This window comes from Cucurbita maxima, unplaced genomic scaffold, assembly GCF_002738345.1.
Source record: "Cucurbita maxima cultivar Rimu unplaced genomic scaffold, Cmax_1.0 Cma_Scf00008, whole genome shotgun sequence".
NCBI classification, from domain to species: Eukaryota; Viridiplantae; Streptophyta; class Magnoliopsida; order Cucurbitales; family Cucurbitaceae; genus Cucurbita; species Cucurbita maxima.
In genome coordinates this window covers 3,444,175-3,457,088 of record NW_019272024.1, presented here as the reverse complement: position 1 = coordinate 3,457,088, position 12,914 = coordinate 3,444,175, and the positions used below count along the sequence as shown (strand labels likewise).

At 34.4% G+C, this 12,914-nt stretch overlaps 3 protein-coding genes across 9 annotated transcripts in view; 2 read left to right on the top strand and 1 right to left on the bottom strand.

Moving 5' to 3' along the window:
* LOC111482579 (vam6/Vps39-like protein) overlaps positions 1-3,381 on the bottom strand; it is an 8,512-nt gene extending 5,131 nt beyond the window's left edge. Inside the window, exons 1-5 of the mRNA XM_023128414.1 lie at positions 2,854-3,381; positions 2,217-2,428; positions 710-841; positions 485-628; positions 115-227 (exon numbers count right to left, since the gene is read on the bottom strand). Of these exons, the coding sequence (XP_022984182.1) occupies positions 115-227; positions 485-628; positions 710-841; positions 2,217-2,428; positions 2,854-3,295 (1,043 nt within the window). The 5' untranslated portion in view covers positions 3,296-3,381. The remainder of the gene's footprint in view (positions 1-114; positions 228-484; positions 629-709; positions 842-2,216; positions 2,429-2,853) is intronic.
* The window catches only part of LOC111482581 (protein AE7-like 1), a 16,719-nt gene extending 3,989 nt beyond the window's left edge, over positions 1-12,730 (top strand). Inside the window, exons 1-7 of one of the 5 annotated variants that reach the window (XM_023128419.1) lie at positions 8,938-8,950; positions 9,193-9,321; positions 9,629-9,734; positions 9,927-10,026; positions 11,013-11,067; positions 11,437-11,576; positions 12,526-12,730. In XM_023128419.1, the coding sequence (XP_022984187.1) occupies positions 9,210-9,321; positions 9,629-9,734; positions 9,927-10,026; positions 11,013-11,067; positions 11,437-11,537 (474 nt within the window). In that variant the 5' untranslated portion in view covers positions 8,938-8,950; positions 9,193-9,209 and the 3' untranslated portion in view covers positions 11,538-11,576; positions 12,526-12,730. Of the gene's footprint in view, positions 1-8,937; positions 8,951-9,068; positions 9,322-9,628; positions 9,735-9,926; positions 10,027-11,012; positions 11,068-11,436; positions 11,719-12,525 lie in introns of those variants that run through there. The other 4 variants (XM_023128420.1, XM_023128418.1, XM_023128422.1 and 1 more) reach the window with 4 other exon arrangements.
* On the top strand, positions 5,293-8,399 carry LOC111482580 (protein RTF1 homolog). 3 transcript variants are annotated; one of them, XM_023128417.1, is made up of 2 exons: positions 5,293-5,500; positions 6,055-8,399. In XM_023128417.1, exon 2 carries the CDS (start codon positions 6,108-6,110, stop codon positions 8,079-8,081), a length of 1,974 nt encoding a protein of 657 aa, XP_022984185.1. In that variant the 5' UTR covers positions 5,293-5,500; positions 6,055-6,107; the 3' UTR covers positions 8,082-8,399. The 3 variants fall into 3 exon arrangements, with proteins under 3 accessions (XP_022984185.1, XP_022984183.1, XP_022984184.1); XM_023128415.1 differs by having other exon boundaries at positions 5,293-5,516; positions 6,053-8,399; XM_023128416.1 differs by lacking the exon at positions 5,293-5,500 and adding an exon at positions 5,513-5,649.
* Positions 12,731-12,914: the final 184 nt, after the last annotated feature.

Genomic DNA, 12,914 nt, shown 5'->3' with positions numbered 1-12,914 from the left:
CCCCCCCCCCCCCCCCCAACAAAAAAAAAAAACAAGAATAACAAACGATGTTTTCACTGCTAAAATGGAAAGACTAAAAACCACAGCAGTAGGTTTCTTAGTAGCATTACCCACCTGATATGGATGGAACTCTCCTTTGCAGATCGAAGGCTTGAATCTTCAGGTGGAAGCAACTTGCATAAAGCCAACGCTTCCTCAAAGTTACCAGACGCTGTTAGTTGTACAATCTGCAACCCAAAAGACAGTTTCACATGTAAACCTCAGAGAAAGATGTTTGTGCTATATCCAGATTTTGGTGCATATAAACCGACTCATCTCTATTTAATAATGCACAATATATCTGAAACTATTACTATCATACTCAAATCATAAAACGATCTAATTTTGTACGTATTTCCCTTTTGATAATCGACAACATAAACACAGACATCCCAAACTACAACCGCCCATAATTAACACAATCTTGTAATGGGCTGAGGATCACCTGTGCACCAAGGGGAACAGGGAAGAGGCCATAGGCAGAATTGTCTAAACCAACAACCAGAGCATGATTACTGTCAATAAGATGCCGACCATTTCGAAGGACAATGGTTTGTATCAATGCATATGGAGACCAGAGAGACCGAATCTGCAAGTTTAAAGAACGGAAAAAAATGTAAAGATTTCAATGACGAAGTGTTTGAAATTGTTTACAGTGGATTAAGGATACCTCAATATATCTTGGCAACAAAGCAATGGCATAGGGCTTCTGTATGACAACAACAGAAGGTGCCTCTGACCAACAAATCCGACCTTCTTGAAGAAGCTTCCCATTTTGGTCCACAAAAACGCCAATGTTATCCTAAAAGTTAGACAAAAGGTGTTTATTCCTTAAATATCTAAAGAAAATGACATCGACGTTATTCAGTATTGTTTTTATTTTCAAGTTTGAAAATGATCCAACTGCTGGACTATAATGAACATACCAGCAAACAAGCCCACCTGTTTACTAGAAAAAGTGCATACTCATGCATAAATAATTGTGTACACAACTATCAGTCAGGCAGTGCTGCAGTATACTTAATCTGACATCCAAATTCAAAAACTTCTGCAAATTTCACTCTACCTCTCATTCTACTTGTTTTCTGTAAAAATATAAACATATTATGTTTGAAATACAGCTTTGTCAGTACAAAGTCGTGAAAAATAGAACTTCCATACTCCCAACCTCAACTGCAGGATCCTCCATTCTCCTGCCATAGGTCATCTTTCAAACACATTGCAATCCTATTAGTATGTGCTATTTAGTTGATATGGTATGTTGCGATAGACACCCAACCAATCGGCTGGTTTATATGCAAAAATGATAACGAATCCAAAAGCCTTCTCCTTTTATCCTGCCCCTCTAGATTGACCATACTTGTAATGGTAAATTGCCCTCCCAAGAAGCATAAATCAACTCAAGTTACTATTGTAGGTTACCCTATCAAGCTGGAAAGAAAAAACCCTACAAACTGCAACTAATTTGAACTTTTGGTTTAATATTTGATTAGGATGCAATAGAATAATATGTAAGAATGAAAAGAAATCTCTTATCTTAAAAAGAATGAAGAGAAGCCTTAACATTGCCTTTGCTACTCTTACTTGGTGTGTGTTACAACATCCTGTTAAAAAATAGTAATTATAGTTTAAACGCTTATTTTCTGTAGGATTTTTTTTATAATCTAGCTTGATTTGGGTTGAGGCTCTCCGCCCCCTCGTAAATTCATGTGTTTGGTAAAATCTCCTACAAAAGAACATACTTTTGGCCCATTTCAGTTCCATTCCAAATGCACCTCCATCAGTTGCTTACGCAGTCAGCAGTGATAATGGCATTATACATAATTTGTTATTGTCTCCTCTTCTCTTCCACATATTAGCAAACTTATCCTCAGCAAACTAACTAAACCGAGAAATGTTTTAAGATTACTTGTTCTAATCTATGCAAACAGTGAAGTAACACAGCAATACCTATGGGCTGACACGGAAATATAGCATTAAGGAGTCGAGAAAAGCCCATAATTCTGGGGCTTTTCGAAGTTCAGAGTATCAAGTTCAAAGCCATACTTCTAAGAGCGTACCGAGGTTCATGTTTCATCTCTTAAACTGATCCCTTCCATTCTATGGTTACCAGCGATTTAATTCTTAAACTCTGTATTAGCTTTTTCCAAAGTGTAAATTACAGGAAATATGCATACCTTTCCCAGAAGAAGTTCTCCAGAAGGTAGTGACACTACCAGAGGTGGGGCTAACCTCCCAGAAGGAAATACATTAGTCAAGGCGCCGCTGGTAGCATTTAATATCACGTATTCTCTTCTAATTCCCAAACAAATATTTTCTCCACACCAAGACATTGACTTCACTGTGTCAGGGACACCAAATTCTTTAACCTCTACGAATCCTCGTCCCCCTACAATGCCAAAGAACAACTTAACTTCCTTGCCACAAATTAGAATTATATCTCGAAGATGCGTAACTTTTATATTGAAATTATTGGCAAATGTTCCTTCAAACTGTCGAATATTGAACAAGCGTAAAAGAGCAGGAACTGAGACTCGATAACTGGAAACTGTGAGAGGTTAAATCTATTCCACAAAATCCAATTCAAGCTGAAATATTAAACGATGAACTGCTAGTTTCCTAAATTCAAATTCGAAGTCTATGAACTAGCTGAAAAAAAAAAAAAAAAAAAAAAAAAAAAAAAAAAAAAAAAAAAAAAAAAAAAAAAAAAAAAAAAAAAAAAAAAAAAAAAAAAAAAAAAAAAAAAAAAAAAAAAAAAAAAAAAAAAAAAAAAAAAAAAAAAAAAAAAGAAGCACTGATTGCATAGATAATTACCGTCGTGTCTGAAAATACAGACCCTCTTCTGCCTGGCGAAGCACAGGAAACCTCGGCGATCGTCCCAGGAATACACATTGGCACCCTTGGCCTTGGTAATTACAGCAAGAGTTTCCAAATTGGGAAGTTTGTGAAACGCGATAGACTCGGAGAGAGTCAAAAGGAGCTCCCTGGAATCAATGACCTTCATTGACACCAAAGACCGCCGGGAGAATCCTGTGACGTTCTTCTCCAGTACATATGGTTCCTTTTGCAGCTCCATCGACATGGAGTGGAAATCAGACGTCGGAGATCGGTCGGAACCGGAGGATTTCGGGGAGTAAATACGGAGAGATCCATCAGAACAACCGATTAAAAGCTTGGAGCCGTAAGACTCGATGGATTCGATTTTGGAGGGATTATCCTTGAGTAGCTCGAAGGAATCGTAAGCACTGTGCACCATTCCGTCTTCTCAATTAGAACATCTTCGACTGCAGTTCCCAACAAATCAAATCCACCCGAGTTCGATCAAAGTCCCTTTCAATTAAAGGGGTCTAGCTCACGCATTAAAAATTTCCTCGGTTAGCTAAGCTTTTGAAAACAAAAAAATCTTGAACTGATGAACACGATTCTCACAATAGATAGTATTCTTTGACTATGTAGAACTTTCATCCAACAACTCCCCTCAAATAAAGTACGCATCCTCTTAATCAAGGCTCAACTCCTTTGCTTTTAAAGTCTTAATATTTTTTTATTATAAATTTATGATCATTCCCTAAATTATTCGATGTGGGACTTTCATCCAACAGTATAATGTTAAAATAATAAACTACAAAAAAGAAAAGCCTATTTAAATGTGTATTAACACTTAGGATTATTTAAAAAATGAGGAGATTAATGGATCGAATTCAAAATAAATTTGTTAAATATTAATAGGTAAACGATATTAAATTTTTGTCCATATATTTACATTTTGTTAATATTTCCTCGTATCTATGAGTTTATTGATCAAACATTAAAAAAAAAACAAAATTAAAATGTCACTTATATGAATATAATATAAATAATAAGCATATAATAAAATGTAAAATAAAAGTACACATAAAAATGATATGTAACAACATGCTAACCCATGATGAATAAACTTCAATCTTAGAAATACATGAAGATTCAAAACACACAATAATTATGGTTATAAAATAGCTGCAAACAACCAAGCAAGCTTAGGGGGAAGAAGAAGTTGCAGGCGGAGGAGATAAGGAAGGGAATGAAGTCAGAATGGTAGGAATTGATGGAAAGCTCGGGAGAGGAGGCAATGCGGCCCGCTCGGGATGTTCAACAGGAAGCTCGGAAATGGAGGGAGATTAACCTTAGGCCATGTGGGTTATGGTAAATTTGGAAGAGTAGGCAATGACGATATCCCTGGCAAGTTCGGCAACAAAGGCGGTGTAGCTTGCAAAAGATGGCGAGCAGCTTGACCGATGTCAATGCTCGAAAGAGCCAAAGTAGCTATGAAAGCAATGATCAATAACTTGGAAGAAGCCATTTTTTTTGTTCTTTGTTCACTTCGAGGAGATGATTTTGAAGCTTTTGTAAGATGGTGATGTATATCGGTTGGAGATTTAGGGTAATTTGGAAGCCATTGATATGATGTTGAAGAATTAGCTCACCAACTAAGTGACAAATTCCCATGAAATTGGAAATTAGATCACCAAAGTTAGATCAAGGAGAGAACGGTTAGGTCAACTAATAAAACGGTAAATTTAGGGTTTTAAATTAGTTATTTTGTTATTTTTTAATTTATAAATTTTATTATAATTTTAGTGGAAAAATCAATTTTAAAGTTTTAAAAATTAGGTTGAAATTTTATTATAAAACAATAAATAAAAACAACTTTTTTAAATTAAAAAAAACACGGTTGAATTTTATTTTATTTTATTTTATTTTTTTATTTTTTTTATAGTGGAGTTCGTATTTGTACGGTAACTCTTCAATTTAACTGATATTGAATTTATCTATAATTTTATTACTAAAGTGATTTTTTTCTTTAATGAAATAAATAAATTAAAACAAAAAATAGACTAATTATAAAACAAATCTCCTATAAAACATATCAGAATATGAATTAAATATTTTGTTAATTATAGATTTTATTTATGAAAAATCTCTGTTTAAATAAGGAATGAATAAGTGAGTTAAAAAAGATTTTTTTTTTTAAACTAGGGTAAAAATTATATGTATTATATTATTATTTTTTTACTGTTAATTTTTTAAGATATCTTATATTTTTTAATAAGAAATATATTGGAAAATAGAAATTGTCTTCTAATTAAAAAAAAAAAGAAAAAAAAAAATATATATATATATATATATATATTTTTAAAAAAATATATTTTAAAATGACAGAAAAATCTGAGAAACTCCATAAATATATATATTATATGCCCTTCGTACCCTGAACCGGTCTAGCAAATAGACTTCTGAGATTTCACGGCGAACGGGTTCGTCTTGAAACCCTCCTACCATCTCCGCTGTGCTTAGGTCAATGTCAGATTACAGCAATCTTTTGTTCAATTCATCTCCATTATCTGCGTTTCACGTATGATTTGCAATCGTTCTCTCTTCTCTGCCCATCAATCTCTCTCTCTTGGGATTTCAACGGTTTAAGGTCAAGTGCTCCTTGGATCTCTGGATTTTCTCTCATCCTTGCGCAGTATCTTATGGTTCAATTGCCTCCTCGCCTTGATCGCACTTTCCTTCGGTCGCTCATGGCTGTCGTATAGCGTTCGATGGTGTTCCATCGATTTCTGTATTAAGGTGTTCTTGATTTCCATTTAGAGATTTGTTCTCGGTTTGACTCCGCTGGAGTCCTGGAAGATATTCACGGCAGTTTTATTGCTCCCATTATTGGCTATTTCTTAAAGTTTAATTTGTGCGAACATTGATTTTAATCTTTCTGCGTGTGTTCATGGTCTACTGTACTCTGATATAATTTTAAACTTTTTGATATCTTTCTTGTTTGGTATTGTGGTTTTTGTTGCTATACTTCGTACGAATATGGTTTCTGCTGATGAACATCATTATTCTAACCGATGAAGTTTTTAGGTTCGTAATGGCTGTAGTATTGATTATGTTTATGGTATTCTCTGATTTGCTTGGTTCTGACTGGATTTTGAGCCTTATCAACCTCAAGGTTTTATAAACAGTCTTGCTACTTTTCAGGACGGGAGGGCAAGTCTAGAAATCACAGATTCTGGTACCAGAGGCTTCAAAACATGGCAGATCTAGAAAATTTACTTCTTGAGGCTGCGGGAAGAACTAAGGCATCCGGGAGAAATCGACACTCTCATCCACCATCACGAAGACAGCGCGAAGGTTCATATTCTGATGCTGGAAGTGACTCGAGGGATGATGACTCAGATGATGAACGTGGTTATGCGAGCAGGAAGCCATCTGGATCTCAGGTTCCTCTGAAGAAGAGGTTAGATCCTAATGAGAGGGATGATGATGTGGGCAGCCCAGAAGAAGGGGAAGACGAAGATGTTGGTTCAGAACACGAGGGTGACAGCAGTGATGAGTCTGATGTTGGGGATGATCTTTACAAAGATGACGATGACAGGCGCAAGCTTGCTGGTATGTCTGAACTTCAAAGGGAGATGATTCTTTCAGACAGAGCATCGAAGAAGAATGATAAGCATTTATATGAAAGCTTGAGATCTAAGATGGATAAAGGGAAGGCTGCCCCGTCTCGGAAAGAAAATCCTCCTCTCCCGTCATCTCGTATTAGATCGTCAGCCCGATCTGCTGATAGAGCAGCTGCAAAAGATGATGCTTTAAATGAATTGCGTGCAAAAAGGTTGAAGCAGCAGGACCCTGAGGCTCACCGCAAATTGAGAGATACATCTAGAGGAAACGCAAATAATCGAAGGTTCTCACCAACAAAGCGAAAGCCCTTCACTGCTCCTAGTTTGAGTAGCTCAAGCCAAAGTGAAAGTGAAAGTAGGTTTCAAAGTGACGATGAAGGATCTACAGGAGATGGTGGAATGATTGACAGTGACGATGAAAGAACCATGCCTGGTTCAAATGGGCCAACATTTGATGATATCAAGGAAATTACTATTCGTAGATCAAAGCTTGCAAAATGGTTAATGGAGCCATTCTTTGAGGAGTTGATTGTTGGATGCTTTGTGAGAGTCGGAATCGGGAGATCAAGATCTGGGCCTATCTACAGGCTCTGCTTGGTGCGCAATGTTGATGCAACAGAACCTGATCGTCAGTATAAACTCGAGAACAAAATCACGCATAAATATCTTAATGTTATTTGGGGAAATGAAAGTTCTGCTGCCAGATGGCAAATGGCTATGGTTTCGGACTCTGTTCCACTCGAGGATGAATATAAACAGTGGGTGAAGGAAGTAGAGCGAACGGGCGGTCGGATGCTGAGCAAGCAGGATATCTTGGAGAAGAAGGAAGCTATACAGAAAGCCAACAACTTTGTGTACTCAGCAGCCACAGTGAAGCAGATGTTGCAGGAGAAAAAATTTGCCTCATCAAGGCCATTAAATATTGCAGCTGAGAAGGACCGACTGAGGAATCAGATGGACGTAGCACTAAGCAAAAACAATGAAGCTGAGGTGGAGAGGATCAAGGCAAAACTGCGCCAATTAGACGCATCCAGGAGGTCACAAATGAAAGATGCCAAGGCTATTAGGTTATCTGAGATGAACAGGAAGAATAGGGTGGAAAACTTCAAGAATGCATCAGAACTAAGACCCACGAAAGATTTGAAAGCCGGTGAGGCTGGTTATGATCCCTTCTCTAGGAGATGGACGAGGTCGAGGAATTATTATGTTTCAAACGCTGGTCAAGTCGATGGGGCTGCCGAGGCAGCTGGCAACAGTGACAATATAACTCCTGCATCAGAGAGTACTGGAACAGGATCTGGAGAAGCTGGTGTGGCAGCTACCGCAGCAGCTTTGGAAGCTGCTGCTGGTGCTGGAAAGTTGGTCGATACTAACGCTCCAGTAGATGGAGGAACAGAATCGAACTTGCTGCACAACTTCGAGCTGCCTATATCATTGACTGTGCTTCAGAAATTTGGTGGTGCTCTGGGAGCTCAAGCTGGGTTCTTAGCAAGGAAACAAAGGATAGAAGCCACAGTTGGGCGTCAAGTCCCTGAGAATGATGGTAGGCGGCATGCACTGACACTCACTGTTAGCGACTACAAGAGAAGAAGAGGGCTTCTTTGAAACTCAATAGTCTGTTCTGGTCTTCAAGGTAAGTGCTAGAAGCTCCATTAAATTTTAGCAACATGCCCTGCCTGATTGTGGGAAATACTGGAAGAGATCTGTTTGCTTCTGATTAAAGATTTCTTAGTAAAAGATTATAACGCTCCTCTGTTTCTTCTTCTTAGGGTCAATTTAATTCGCAAATTTTAAGCATAGTTTTGTCTTGATCTATCTACCTTTAGAGCTCATATCTTGTGTACGTAGCAATGATAATTGTATAGGCTGATTCATTTTGGTGTCTCTATTTTTCTCAACTTAGTGTGATTATTGCATTTTATTTATTTATTTATTTATTTATTACTTTGAAGAATACATACTAATTGTATCCAATTAAACTTTGTCTAAAATTCTATGTTAAAATACCTTAACTTTCATAATAATTGTATCCACTTAAATTCTAAACTTTTATAAACAATCCATTTAAATTCTCAGTACTAATTATTTTTATTATTATTATTTTGCTTAATTTCTTTTTAAATCAACTTAAAACTCCAGACTCAAAAACTATATCTAACTCAAAAAATATTCATAAACTTTCGTAATAATCTATAAAATCGTGAAATATTTTTTGTAATTTGTTTTTTTTTTTATTTTTACAAAGTGCTATTTTTAAAATTTTGTTAATATTTTAAAACTATTTTTAAAATTTTAAATAAAGTAAAATTTTGAAATTTTCTAGTTAAAATGTATTTTGAGATTTTTTTTTAATAAAGATTATTTTTGAAATAAATTACTAAGTTTGTATTTTTTATTAGTTTAGTCAAATTTAAATGAATAATTAAAGAATGTGTGTGAGTAGGGCAATCATTAAGGACAAACATGGGAAAAAGGTAAATCGCGGACTCACGGGTACACAGTTAGCGGGAAACATTCGGGCGGCGAAATTAGAACCTTTTCTGGACAGTGACATACAGTTCTGTCACCCATTAATTTAACCAAGATTTCAATAAGCCACCATACGTGTTTCTCTCTTACTGGACCGTGACGCTATTTTTAGCGGTGACCGATATGCTTGAAGTTTAAACCATTTTAGACCCACTGACCTGTTATATATGTTCAGAGTCATCGACAGAAGAATAAAGAAGAAGGATGACGCTGGGGCTTATCAATGCGAACCCGGTGGTTCACGCCAAGAAGGAGCGGATCGCTCGCTCCGAGGAATTTCACGGCGACGACGCCGTTGATCCTCTCGAAATCTATGATATCCTTTTCTTAATTGATCGTGTTTTGACCGAATTTTGAGTTCTCCTTTCATTTTCTCTACAGGTCTATTTTCACTGTGATTCTCGAGCTCAATTCTGATTAGGAAGTTATTAGGTGTTGTTTTAGTCTATTTGTAGAGGATTCTTTTTTTGTTTTTTGTTTTTTAATTTTCTGGCGCTTTCTTTGTGACCGAACGAGTGATTTTTTGGCTGATTTTGTGAAAATTGAGTTTTCTCATTTCTTTTGGAATCTGTTATTTGATAGTCAATTTGCAAATTTCTTGTACTTGACTCGTGTTTTGGCACATTTCGTGAGGGATATTAGAGATCCGGAGCATCCGTATTCGTTAGAGCAGCTTAGTGTTCTTTCAGAGGAATCGATCACCGTTGATGAGAAGCTCGGGCGTATCCTGTAAGCAGAACCGAAAAAGTTCCATTACTTCTCTGCCTCTTTGATTTTGAGAGGCAATTTGAGATTATTGATTTCTAGTCATATTGATTTAACAAACTCATTGCCAAAGACTCCTAGTCTAGGGAAGTTTGATTGAAATGCCTTCAGCTTCAAATTCCTAAATCGTTTGCTGAATTAATGTTTATCTCACAGGATTACTTTCACTCCGACTATCCAGCATTGTAGTATGGCGACTGTGATTGGCCTCTGTCTGAGAGTGAAACTTAAACACTTCTTCCCCCCACATTACAAGGTCAGATCACATTCCTTTCCTTATCAATAGACTTGAAGCTTTGGAGTACTGCTTCTTCATTTTTAGTTCTACAGGCTACTTGATGCAATCACCAGATACTGATGAAATTTGTGTTTTATGTATGGATATGAATTCGAGTTTGAAGAAGTTTGTTGGCTTTTGAAATAAATGATCATGATGATAGTGCGCTTGTGTTCCATCTCACTTGCCAATACCGTTTGGATGTAACTTTTAGATATGTTCTTTTGGTGCCTGTTTGATAAACTTGATGGATTGTGCATATTAGGTAGCCATTTAACGACACTGTGGAAGAATTTATTATTCAAGAAAATAAATTATTCATGAAAGCACATAAAGAGAAGAATTAAAAAAAAAAAAAAAAAAAAAAAAAACAAAAAAAATCCACTTACGCTTGAGTTTTTTTTATTTTTATTTTTATAATAATTTTGAAAACAATTTAAATTAAAAAGAAAATCCCAGAAGTCCTGTTTTAATTTTTGTATTTATTGTTTTTACTCTTAAAACTTATTTGGAAAGGTATCTCGATCTTGCTTTTCATGTAAGTTATACCTAAAATATTTAATTATTTTTTATTAACAATAGTTTTGACAATATAAGAAAAACAAAAAATAGAAAAGGTTTTTTTCTCTTTTATTTTAAATTTATCATCTCAATTTCAAAAAACACACGGATACACGTTAAAAAGACAACCTCTGTAGTTTAGTTTGTGCAGAGAACTAGAATTTATAGGACTTATTTGTGAATTTTGTTGTAATAACAAGAGACAACCATCTGTTCAATTCAAATGAATCCCTGTAGAAGACTTTTGTTCAATGTTCATTTAATTTCATGTTTGAATATATATGATGGCAAAAGGCTGAATTACTTTATTATCTTATTAGCTGATCTGATAGAACCATGAAATCAACTTGAACAATTTGAATCTAGCTTGAGTTTAGATCGTCCACTATGTTTTCTTATTATAGAGTTTGCAGGTTGACATCAAAGTGTCTCCAGGATCCCACGCAAATGAAGAGTCAGGTGAGATTAAAACATTCTAAGGTGTTATTAGATCTAGATACCCATTGGAGAAAAGATCATGAAATCAAAGATTGAACTTGTTAGAACCTTAAATATTTGATAACGAACATTTGTAATGAAGGGTATTAATATTCGACATTGGTTGAATCACCATTAATTTGGTTCTCTTCTATTATAATCAAATAATTGTGCATGACGAAACTGAATTCACTCTCTTTGAGTTAGTTCAGTTAGGTAAATTAGGTTCGTTCAGTTTTTTTATATCCTTAGTTTTCTACTTCTAGTTACTGCTGACATACTCGTGCATTGTGTTTTTTGATCTTTAAATTTGTTCTGTTTTGTTCTTTGTTTTTGGCGGTGAAAGAACAGTTAATAAGCAGCTAAATGACAAAGAAAGAGTTGCAGCTGCTTTGGAGAATCCAAATCTGCGTCAGCTTGTAGATGAATGCCTGGATTCCAGTGAGTTCTGAATAAATCAAATATCATCGTACAGATGGATAAGAAAAAAGGTAGTTTCCCTAATGTTACAAAATAGAGGCTAAAGTATATAAACTATAAACTACCCCTTAAAATCTCAGACTTAAAGTTCTACTCTTACTTTTAAATTTCAAAATTGTTCAGTAAATATAGAAATATAGAAATGTAGAAACATATAGATACATATAGATATATAGATCTCTATACTTTTATTATATAGATCTCTATACATTTATTATATAGATCTCTAAATCGATATATATCTATATCTATGATGTAGATATCTATATAATATATATAGATATCTATAGATCTATATATAAATATCCATATATAAAAAATGATTTCAGTTATTTCAATTATGCTCCTATTTTTTTCTTTTTTATATCTATTATATAGGTATCTATATATCTATATATAAATATCCATATATAAAAATGATTTCAGTTATAAATATATCCATCTATATCCATATATATCCATTTATAAAAAATGATTTCAATCATAAATATATCCATATATATCCATCCATATATATATATTTATATATATCTATTATATAGATATGTATATTTATATATGGATATATATGGATAGATAGATTATGAAATTGATGCAATAGTTGAAATAAAAATTAGAATGTGTATGTGATATCATTTTTTTTTATTCTCCCTCTGGTAATGAAATTCTTAATTGGGTGGAAAAAAAAATGAAGTTCAACACACTATTGGGTACTTCAATTTTGATTCAAACCAATCAGCTTTACATGAAATGGGGAAGTGGATGTGTATAGATTCTTCTAAATTTATTTGCTATTTCTCCGTCTATTATGGGAATAGAGTTATTTCTGGTTGCCAGGTTATTCTTCGAGTCCAAATATTCAATACTTGTACTATAAAAAAGAAGAAGTTATTTCTAATTTTTAAAAATTGGATATTTCTTTTTATGTGCGCATCACTTGTAAGAATTTTGAATTTGCAGGTTGAGTTTGTATGACTTAAAGTGGGTGATGGAAATCTCGCTTGCTATGTGAGTTTATTTATTTCTGGTTTAACCAACTTCAATTTATTTAATAATTTTAATCTTTTTAAAAGACTTTTGAGTGAGTGATATGTTTAGGATATTATTCTAAGCTTAAGGGGATGATATTTTAAAGATATAAATAGGAAAAGAATGAGTTTTGGTATATGACTGTGTTATCAACTATTTTGAGCAATTGATATTCATATCATAACCTACAAGATAACTAGTCAAAGTATCTTATTAGGATTAGTTTGATCTTCAAATACATTTTATTGGGAAAAAGAAACTAATTATCTTAGTTTAATTTCTCTCACTTATTACTTGCTTCTTTTTGTTGGATCGTTAAA

Coding starts and splice junctions, on each gene's coding strand:
- LOC111482580 (XM_023128417.1), top strand. CDS start 6,108: ATGGCAGATCTAGAAAATTTACTTCTTGAGGCTGCGGGAAGAACTAAG.